Below are 11574 nucleotides of genomic sequence, written 5' to 3'. Positions count from 1 at the left end.
AGGTGGAGCCAGAGTACCCGATGACGGTGCGACCGAGGACAGAGGTGATGCCGTCGGGAAGGAGGAACCTGCTGCAGCCGGAGGGGTGGAGCGAATGGCCAGCAAGTCCATGGTGGAAGCAGTGATGACTGACCAAGGGGGAGCTGGTAGGATGAGGGAACCCGGTGGAGCCACTAGGCTGAGGGTCTCTGGTGGAGCTGAAGGTGGGAGGAGTCACTAGACTTAGGGTCTCTGGCGGAGCTGAAGGTGGGAGGAGTCACTAGACTTAGGGTCTCTGGCAGAGCTGAAGGTGGGAGGAGTCACTAGACTTAGGGTCTCTGGCGGAGCTGAAGGTGGGAGGAGCCACTAGACTGAGGGTCTCTGGCAGAGCTGAAGGTGGGAGGAGCCACTAGACTGAGGGTCTCTGGCAGAGCTGAAGGTGGGAGGAGTCACTAGACTGAGGGTCTCTGGCAGAGCTGAAGGTGGGAGGAGCCACTAGACTTAGGATCTCTGGCAGAGCTGAAGGTGGGAGGAGCCACTAGACTTAGGGTCTCTGGCGGAGCTGAAGATGGGAGGAGTCACTAGACTTAGGGTCTCTGGCAGAGCTGAAGGTGGGAGGAGCCACTAGACTTAGGGTCTCTGGCAGAGCTGAAGGTGGGAGGAGTCACTTGACTTAGGATCTCTGGCAGAGCTGAAGGTGGGAGGAGCCACTAGACTTAGGGTCTCTGGCAGAGCTGAAGGTGGGAGGAGTCACTTGACTTTGGGTCTCTGGCGGAGCTGAAGGTGGGAGGAGTCACTAGACTGAGGGTCTCTGGCAGAGCAGAAGGTGGGAGGAGCCACTAGACTGAGGGTCTCTGGCAGAGCTGAAGGTGGGAGGAGTCACTTGACTTAGGATCTCTGGCGAAGCTGAAGGTGGGAGGAGCCACTAGACTTAGGGTCTCTGGCAGAGCTGAAGGTGGGAGGAGTCACTAGACTTAGGGTCTCTGGTGGAGCTGAAGGTGGGAGGAGTCACTAGACTGAGGGTCTCTGGCGGAGCTGAAGATGGGAGGAGTCACTAGACTTAGGGTCTCTGGCGGAGCTGAAGGTGGGAGGAGCCACTAGACTTAGGGTCTCTGGCAGAGCTGAAGGTGGGAGGAGTCACTAGACTGAGGGTCTCTGGCAGAGCTGAAGGTGGGAGGAGTCACTAGATTGAGGGTCTCTGGCGGAGCTGAAGATGGGAGGAGTCACTAGACTTAGGGTCTCTGGCGGAGCTGAAGGTGGGAGGAGTCACTAGACTGAGGGTCTCTGGCGGAGCTGAAGGTGGGAGGAGCCACTAGACTGAGGGTCTCATGCAGAGCTGAAGGTGGGAGGAGCCACTAGACTGAGGGTCTCATGCAGAGCTTAAGGTGGGAGGAGCCACTAGACTTAGGGTCTACTCTCTTTGGGGTAGAGGTGCCGAAGAAAAGTTCTCTTTGAGCAATACAGATGATTCAGAGAGCGGACCTTATCGGCACATTGAAGTCTATCATCCAGTCCTATGTCTCCATTCTCTCGGCCACTGGTGTCACGGGCTCACTTCCCTGATCATTCGTGCTGGGACTTTTCATCCGGGGCGATGTCAAGCTTTGTCCTCTTATCCTCGGGCTCTGACTCGCTCATCGTGGTGGATGGTGCTGCTCGGTCTACGGGGGGCTCGTGTGACTTCTCCGCGGTCGCTGGTGGTGGAACGGACTCTGGGTCTGGCAGTGTCCTGGATCGGGACCGGACACTCTCCAGACAGCGGATGAGGGCTTCTTTCCAGTTCAGACCAGTGGTGTCTGGGAGGTCAACGTGATTTGCCACAATCCAGAACAAGTGACCTCAGGGTCTCATCGTCGTAGGGGCAAGTGATGGCAAGACGGAAAAAACGTGCAGGAAAATCATGGCTCTCCTGAGCTCCAACAGCAGATCTTGCTGCATAATCCATTTCTTGTCTGGTATTCTGTAACCCTCCCGGGTCAAAGAGGATGAATAAGGCAGAATAAGTATTTCCCAATAACAGTCAACTTTATTCAACACGCAAACAACATGAAACCTCGTGCTACGCACAAACAATACCTGGCACTGAACAGAGGAGAAGGAGCAACTTAAATACACAGATGTTTTACTGAAATGGTAAAATAGAACAAAGAAATTGCTGTAATGAATGAAAACAGACTGAAAGTCCATGATAAAGAAACTAAACAGAACAGACTTTTTAAGTAACAACAACAATAAAAATAATTTTTTTATTTAATAAGCAGAATGTTGTCACTTTTCACATTGAGCAATTTAAATAGAGAACAACTACAAAATGATTTCAGAAGACATGCGTACATATGACGTCACAGATAGATTTATCATAAAGCCAAAACTTCCTCATTTTAGTTTCTTTCCCTTATTGAACCCCTCCCTTGCGCTCTCTCTCTCTCTCTCTCTCTCTCTCTCTCTCTCTCGCTCTCTCTCTCTCTCAGTGAGACACACACCCTCATCTCTCTCTTTCTCTCTCACTCGTGAGGTTTAGGGTCAGGATGTCAGCTCGCTCTCTCGAGAGAGACTGAAGCTCAGATTATGGTTTATGGTCGTGTGTTTGTTGTGCTCATTGTGACCATGCAGTAATGCTGCATGGAGGAAGGCTCTGAAAGTGTCCTTCGGCTGGCTCGTTAGATCAGTTCTTGTGACGTGCAGCATGACGGATGCAGGTGAGAGTGTGAATAAAGACGTGAAGGAGTGCTCTCCGCAGGTGTTCGTGGTGGACAGCCAGGCGTTCCCGCGTCCGGTGCCCATCAAGTTGGACGCCCCGCGGCTCACCTTCGTCTACCTGCTGCTGGCCGTGGCCCTGCTGGGCGTCTTCATCGAGGCTGTGTGCATCTGTCACCTGTACAGCAGACACGCGGTGAGTCTTCATGCATACGTTCTTACTTCATTGGTTTGGTACAAAGCCTATGCACACAAAAAATATGGACAAAATAATAGTTAAAATTGTGATATTCGTGGTCAGAAACAGCCACTGTAGGAAAATGAATGGTAAAAACATACATACAGAGATTTTTTTTTGCCATGATGAAGTCTAAATATACATCTAAATGCAAAACCTAATAAAAGAAAATATAGTACAGTCATCCAAAACTAAATTGAACACTTATGCCCCTGGTTTCACAGACCAGGCTTAAGCTAGTCTAAATTGCGTGTTTTAACTGAAAGCATATCTTAAGATATTTCAGCGCCATTGTTTTGTCTCGAGATGCACATCAGTAATGTTATTTTCTGGCATGTTTATAAAGCTACTTACATGCCCTAATTGAACCAAGGACTAATCCTGGCTTAGTCTAAGCCCTGTTTGTGAAACCGGGCCATTGTGTTTGGTCTTGAGCCGTAAGTCAGTAATAACAACAGGGTTAAAACATCCCCACGCACATACGACGTCCAGAGTTATGAGTATTTGCAGTGAGATCATTGAATATGTAAAGCTCAAGATGCTCCTTGAATCGTCTCAGATCCTGCCGGAGGTCATGATCGGCAGGTTTAGACCAAATACTGAGACATTCGGCTTTAACTTGGGTTGTTATTCTGAGAAAAAGTGTGTATTTTAGGTGCTGCTTTAAACTGTATGTTTTCAGCGATATGTCCTGCAGTGTGAATTTTTTAAAATAGCACAAATATTCCATCTATTGAGTTAATATGTGACCCTGGAGCTCAACAGCAGTCCTGCGTCTCACAGGTATATCTGTGGCAATAGCCAACAATACATTGTATGGGTCAAAATTATCCATTTTTCTTTTATGCCAAAAATCATTAGGATATTAAGATCATGTTCCATGAAGATATTTAGTGAATGTCCTACCGTAAATATATCATAAATGTATTATTAGTAGTAATATGTGTGCTAAGGACTTAATTTGGACAACTTTAAAGGAGATTTTCTCAAAATTTTGATTTTTTTTGTACGCTCATATTCAAGATTTTCAAATAGTTGTCAAATTTTGTCCTAACAAACCATACATCAATAGCAAGCTCATTTATTCAGCTTCATATGATGTATATATACATCTCAATGTCAAAACGTTGACCCTTATGACTGGTTTTGTGGTCCAGGGTCACACATGAGCTCATGAAACTTGTATCATGTGCAGTATTTTCCCAAGAATGAGATGATGTTGCCAATGCTGGAAGTGTCACGACATCATCAGTGTAGGTCAGATGACCAGATTCCCCCTCCCACCCCAGTGCTGACATCACATCCTGTAGGGATTGTTTGATATTATTAGTAGTAATATGTGTGCTAAGGAATTCATTTGGACAATTTTAAAGGAGATTTTCTCAATATTTAGATTTCTAGAGGGATAGAGTTGTGGTAGGGTTAGGGTGTGGTTGGATATTCTAGCTCCACCCATTAGGCACAAATGACATTCGCTCCTCCTCTCTAGTGTGGAGGAGCTACACTCCACCCATTTGCTCTGCAGTGTGCAGCCTCCCGCTTTATTCGCAAATGTTTTTTGTGATATTCCAAATTTTAAAGGGTAACTAAACCCTAAACCAACTTTTTTTAGTTAATGATCTGTAATACTGGGGCTTTATTAATGCTGTTCATTGATTCGAGTAAATGTTTTGACATTTGAGTATAAAGTGTTTTAATTCTATAAAATATGGTGTAAAACCGCCAAAGTGCTGCCCTCTTAAGGTTGAACGGTGGCTACTGCAGTTGAATTTTCCTATTGGACGTTGTGGTACATCGTGACGTAGGATGGCACCTCCAACGGCTCACTATCCGCGCCCTTGGCACGAGCTCACCACGCCCTCAGAAATGTTTCCCCCAATCACATGATGAGAACGGCTTTACTCCAGTATGAACTGTCATGTTACATGAAGTAAACATTATGAATGAAACTCACTTGACACTTGCTTTAACATTGTATTGAAGAAAATACGGTTAAATAATGCAGTTGTCAGTACACGTCAGGCTTTTCTTGCGATTTTATTGCCGCCCGTAATGTGTACAGATAATTTTCATACATGAGACGCGCTCTCAAACCCTGGCACGCAAGTGGTTGCCGCGGACGCAGATAGATTAGGTCGGTTCTCTTGCTCGGCTGCTTCACTAGCATCGTCGGCATCGGGAGTTAACGCAGTTTGAGCAGCGGCTCGCATTGATAAGGCTCCGGGTTTATGTCTACAGACAATCCACCCTCCTCCACTTCAGGTGAAGGTAGGAGAAATGACCGCTCTGTTGCAAAGCTGGCGTCACTCCAGTCATTCTCCATCTTTGCGACTCGCGAGTCTGACAGCTGTCAATCAACCCGTCACTGCGGGTCTCGGGTGCACACCCTCCGCTCAGCCCCGCCCTCGGTTCGGCCCCTCTGTGTCCGCCGGGCTCTGCCCACTTTTCCAGCATTTTTTGAAAATTGCCAGTGGGTGGAGTTAAGCTCTGAGCAGGGGTTTAGTTACCCTTTAAGTAAAATTTGTGTCATAGCTAGTGTCTTCTGTTAATAATAGGCGGCCTTCTGATGTTCTTCTCTCATTAATGACTGGCTAATCTGTCATTTAGCTAATGGATCTGAGTTCAGACGTAACCTGAGGGGTTGTGTTTGGTGGTGGTGAAGGTTTGAACCCTCTGAGTCTTGGTCACTAGCCCAGATTGCTAACCACTAGGTTACACAACCCCCGCAGTATTTTGCTCATTTTTTCGGATTACAGTGTTGATTTCCTGTAAACACATGTATTGGTTTGCACTCTTAGTTGTTGATTTCCTGTAAACACATGTATTGGTTTGCACTCTTAGTTTCAGGGTCTGAGAGCAGGCAAACACATTAGACACCTTAAAGCACATCAGGTTCAGATTATACAAACATCTGTGCCTATTTCATCCACATAAGAAACAATAATCTTTCTTGGGTAAATCTTCATTTAAAAAAAGTCATAATTATGACAATAAATCTAAATTATGACAGACTAAGTTGTATTTGTATGTTACCACAGCAACCAAAAGCATGACTGTTATTGGTTATATGTTTGTGTCAGTCTGAATAGATGCATTAAAAGTCGTTTATTCATATATCGCACCAAATGTTTGTGTGAACAGGCTTTCATTTCCCAGTTAATTCACGTCTGAAAAGCCAAAATATTTCAGGAAATAGTTGTGAAAAAACATGTTGTCAAATACTTTCTCTTTTCCCCTAGATTCCACCAGATATCCAGAAAGTGGAATACATAAAAGTGAGTTTATCTTTACTCAGGTGTGTGTTTGTGAGTATATAAACACGTCTTGGATGATGATCCTAATTATGCTGTAAATATTTATCTGCAGGGAGAGAAGGACCAATTTTCCAGTAGTGCACATGGTTGGTAAACACACACACACACACACACAGGTGTGAAATACTACTATTCACCATGTGTTTAGTGTTAATCCTGCTTTTTTTCTCAACAGAATTTAATGACATTTCACCTGGAATAAAGCCCAAAGCTGAGAGCAAACCGGCAGCATTTCTGCAAAGTATGAAAAACTTCCCCCACACACACACACACACACACACACACACACACACGTTTATTCAGCTATCTGAATGAATGGGGACATTGCATACACTTCGTTTTATTTTATATACAGTACAGCTAGTTATAAATATTGCAATTCCTAACAAAAAACGTGCGTTTGGCTAGATTTACATTATATGATCACACTTTTTCATGCAAATGAATTTAAACCATTCAACCTCCACAAGACAAAAGAGAACGCATTGTCTGTGAATGACCTGACTATGACACACACACACAAAAGACATACGCCAGTATCGAGTTCTCTTTCGCGCTTGAACGAACAATAACGCACAGAATTATGCCTGTAATGCCATTACCGAATGACACAAGCTGATTGGCCTCTTCTGATCCTGCACCAATGAGATTGCTTGCTCAACATGTAAATAGTCTGGTTCATTGTTTGTTGTAAGCTAGTAGTGAAGCGCAATCAGAGTTCCTCTGAACCCCTCCACCTTCCCAGCTCCACCTGCCTAGATCTGCTGTGGGATTTATGTCTATGTATATGTATCTATTAGCAGTAGCAAGTCCATACTAGCAGATCTATTCCAAGACCAAATACAGCAACATTGCCATATTCAATAAAATGCTAAAACTCTTCAGAGATTTGTTGATTGAACAATTTTTCTTCATATGTATGAGGAAATTTGTCAGCCCTTTTTTGCTAAATATACTGTGGGTTCCTGTTCCTGCATGATGTGTGTGTGTGTGTGTGTGTGTGTGTGTGTGTGTGTGTGTGTGTGTGTGTGTGTGTGTGTGTGTGTGTGTGTGTGTGTAGGCGCTTCGCCCGTGCCCAGAGGCGATGGCATCCTGCAATGGAGGCCTGACAGCTACCCAGTGTTCATGAACAGTCTGTACTACAGGAACAACAGTCTGTACATCCAGCAGGACGGGTACTATTTCATCTTCTCCAAGATCTCCCACCTGGAGAACTGCAAATTCTTCCAACACAAAGTCATGCTGTGCTCAGAGACCTACAACAACAAGCCCATCGAGCTGATGCAGAACTCCAGGTACTCCATCTGACGTCAGAAATTTCTTTAGATCCCGTCTATCAGCATTAAGGTCATGAATGTTTTTACTGTAGGTACCTCTGCGTCTCCGATAAACAGCAGCCGACGAGCCAGCGGGACAGCAGCTACCTGGGCGGCATCTTCCACCTGAATAAAGATGACAGTGTGTTTGTTAAGGTCAATAACAGCTCGCTGGTGCACAATGATCCTTATGAGAACTTCTTCGGTGCCTTCATGGTCTGAGTACTGACAAATTGCTGCAAGAAAAACACACACACACACACACACACGGTTTCACACACAGGTTCTCATTAGGGATGTACCGATATGAACATTTTGGCCGATATCGATAACCGATAATTCTTTATATTTGAAAGCTGATAACCGATAAATTGGCCGATGAATCTAAATCCACATTTTTATATGATTTTTGAGAGCCTGATTACAAAAATAAAAGTCTCTCCATTAAAAGCCATGTCCCAAACACACAAATATAATGTTCTCATATTTTTATGTAGCCGATTTGACAGACGTTGCACTGAACTATTTTTCCTTTAATATTTCAAGCAATTCAAACCCATCATGGCGAACAGTTTGCACCTAAAATGTCTCAGCTAAAGGGAATAATACATTATTTATCAGCTTTAAGATATTGGCCAAATTTTCTTATTGGCCGATATATCGTGCATCCCAGGTTCTCATTACAGTTTTTAAATATATTATTTTTGTGAATCATTGCAATATAGTATTTAGATTTTGTTTTTCCAGTGGTCGACCGATATACTGTATTGCCAAGGCCAATATATCCACCGATATTTGACATTATTAAAATATCGGCATTGGCTGATACATTTTTTTGTTTGTTCTATTTAAAGTAGTAGTATTTATATCATTTAAACAAATCTTTGACTATCTAATAAACATTTCATTTAATAAACCTTGCAGAATTTGTCGAATCCAGCTGTGAGATACAGTATATCTGAAATGTGTATTTGTAGACTGGATAAAAACGTGGTCAGTCTGTTCAAATTGAATATTACGCATAAGTTAAATGTGCAACTTTGGGTGGAAACACCGTAGTCGCAGGATCGACAAACTTTAAACCCTTCTTTCAAACCAGGGGCGGTTCTAGACCCTTTTTAGGGGGGCTTCAGCCCCCCTTAACTTCTGCCCCAGCCCTCCTAAAAAATTTGTGATTAATTAGCATATGAAACTGGCGGGAGGCTTCGGCTTCGTCCCGTCTTTTAAGGCCTGTACACACCGGGACGAATATCGCACGCGCTTATCGCCAATGTTTTTCGTGACGTTTTTCTGCGCGTTTTGAGTGTTCACACCCAAGCCATTTCCATTGGCGATGCGCCGAGTGAACGTGCACATTCAGTAGATGCGCTCCCGGTACACAAGGTGGTGCTGCGGCACTTACGCTTCGGACACTCGCTTGTCACACAGAAGAAGAAGAGAGACAGTATTTACGTGCTTGCCAAAACCACAGATATATTATGTCTATGGCAAAACCATTCACACACTTTTTGCTAACTGGCAAGCAGCATTAGCAGCCCATCTTCTTCTTTGTCTACTTACTACTTCTTCTTCGTATCAATGTGTGCTCGGCAAGACCGATTTTGTTCTTGAGTGCCACCCAGTCGTGTTTTACTGTCACTTCAGCAGCTCCAGGCACGTGAACAAAAGCGCTGATCTCATTGGTCGGCCAGTTTTTAACGCGCCGCGTCAAAAAAAAAAAAAAAACGAAACCGAGGCGTTTTTTTTAAAATGACGCTTTTACGCCTGGCGTTTTACGCGTCGGTGTGAACACTCACATTAGCGCCCATTGTTTAGTCACGAGGCGTTGAACGTCGGCGATAAACGCGCGAAAATCGTCCCGGTGTGAACAGGCCTTCAGTCTGCGTGTTCTTCAATCCGCAACGGCGCCGGGCAGAGCGCACGTCAGAAGCAGAGGTGTGTGCGTTCATCTGAGCCTCATTGGTCCATCACCGGTCGTCAATGTCAAAATATTCGCGAAAACCAATCAAATCAGAGTAGGCGGGCTTTATGTTCACACAGAATCTGCTGAGGCTAAACGCGAATTTTAGCAGCGCGACTCAACGTCAAGTGAGAGAAATGTAAGCTAAAACAGCTGCTTCTTTAAGTCAGAAATGTTAAACAAAGACAAAAATATGCAGGCAAATGAATACACTTTTGTCTAATTTCGCCATTTTGAATGGAAAATAGGCCAATGTGATTCATAATGTAATTAACAAACAAGAAATATTAACAAAGCCGTTTTCTTCTGATTAGGCATAAGATTAATAATGAATATGTACATACATATTGTAAATTAATATTATTCCATGTGTAGCCTTCAGTAAATAAAAAGAAGCTCAGCTATTTCAGCCTGTATTGGGCATAAGATTAATAATGAATGTGTTTATTTTGTGAATTAATTAAAAAAACATAAAACAGTAAATTAACGTGTCTAAGAAAAGTATTCATAAAACATATTAATGTCAGTATGTTAATATGTAAACCATATTTACTTTCTTCACTGACGAAAATGGAAAAACTATATCAGTTAAAGCTCAGCGTTAGGAGGGGAAGAGACTGGGCAAGATAAAAACAGAGAAAAAAGAGAGATGTGGAGATAAGAAAGACAAATAATCTACTGCCCAGTGACATGGTTTTCAAGCTACTGTTATCAAATTTTTTGGCCTTCAGAACATCTTAAAATGCACATGTAGATCAGAGAAATAAAAATGTTCTCGGGGGAGCTTTATAAGTATTACTAAACAGCCATCCTATGGATATGCATGTTAGTAAGCTACTAGTTAATAGCGCAATTTGGACCCTAAAATACCCTCACTGGGGGCTAAGCCCCCCTAAAATGAAAATCCTAGAACCGCCCCTGTTTCAAACTATGCTGCTTTGTGTGCATTTATACTGTGTGCTGTATGTAAACTTAGTGTTACCTTGTCTTTATTTGAAATAATATGATTATCAGCGTGCACAAACTCACCAGATTACTGAGTGCCCTGTTGCTTTCAGTGTTCACTTCCTTTTTATTCATTCTTTTGAACAATTTCTTTACTTGTGAAAATACTGTAATTGGACTACAGAATCAAGAAGTCGTTTTATTTTACAGATTTTTAACAAATTATTTATTTGTAATGTATTAAATATTAAATAAATTAATTGTAAATTATTAAAATATCGGCCATCAGCCATAAAAAAAAAAAAATCAATATCGGTTGACCCCAAACTATATATATAATTTCTATGGGTGTTTAAATATATTTAGTGTATATTGCTGAAATGTGACCCATCAGATCATTTCCCATTAATTTCTCTGTCAATGTAAAATAACATTCTGCTAGTTTGTGTGCTAAATGCCCATTCTCAGGAGACGGTGCCATGTTAAAATACATTTAATATTATTATATAAGAAATCACATTTTCCACCTCAGGTCCAAAGCCCCAGCATTAGTTATTGAGACCCTTCCAATATTCACATTATTAAACAATAAATATATTTTTCCCCCAATTGGCTGATTCTTAAGGCCTGTACACACCCAGAATGCTAACTATACACTCTTGCAAAAAAAAGAGTACAAAATTGTATCATTTAAGGTACAAGTGGCCGTCACTGGGGCGGGACCCTTAAGGGTACATTTTTCTACCTCTAAGTCAGGAGTAGGCAAGTTCGGTCCTAGAGAGCTGATGTCCTGCAGAGTTTACCTCCAACCCTACAAACCCACCGTAGTATAAAACTGATGGCTCCCAGCATGCATTGCAGCATTAAGTATGTCACCATTGTTGAGATTCATATGCTGATTCTTGATATCTGTGTGCATCTAAACTTTTTCCCCCCTAGAATGTACTTAAAATGGTTTTTGATTTGAACAGATTATGTGTTTTGTTAGCACTGTAACAAAAACCACAAACTCACATAAAAAGCAAAGTGTCAAACTGCCCAAATAAAGGAAACACTGATCACCATAATGGTGATAATAGAAAATTTTCAATAAAACATCAATATCTAAACCTCTGTTAATTCTCA

The 11574-nt window shown here is 42.7% G+C and overlaps 1 protein-coding gene across 1 annotated transcript; it reads left to right on the top strand.

Annotated features, from left to right (window-relative positions):
• Positions 1–2485: 2485 nt before the first annotated feature.
• On the top strand, positions 2486–10132 carry LOC307123071 (TNF superfamily member 14). The gene is made up of 6 exons (XM_079811460.1): positions 2486–2872; positions 6154–6189; positions 6281–6314; positions 6404–6469; positions 7289–7523; positions 7598–10132. The coding sequence occupies exons 1-6, from the start codon at positions 2666–2668 to the stop codon at positions 7764–7766; spliced, it is 747 nt and encodes a 248-aa protein (XP_079667586.1). The 5' UTR covers positions 2486–2665; the 3' UTR covers positions 7767–10132.
• Positions 10133–11574: the final 1442 nt, after the last annotated feature.

Source organism: Gobio gobio (genome assembly GCF_949357685.1).
Source record: "Gobio gobio genome assembly, chromosome: 3".
Taxonomy (NCBI): Eukaryota; Metazoa; Chordata; class Actinopteri; order Cypriniformes; family Gobionidae; genus Gobio; species Gobio gobio.
Note: the sequence above shows the minus strand (reverse complement) of the source record. Positions and strands in the feature narration are given on the sequence as shown.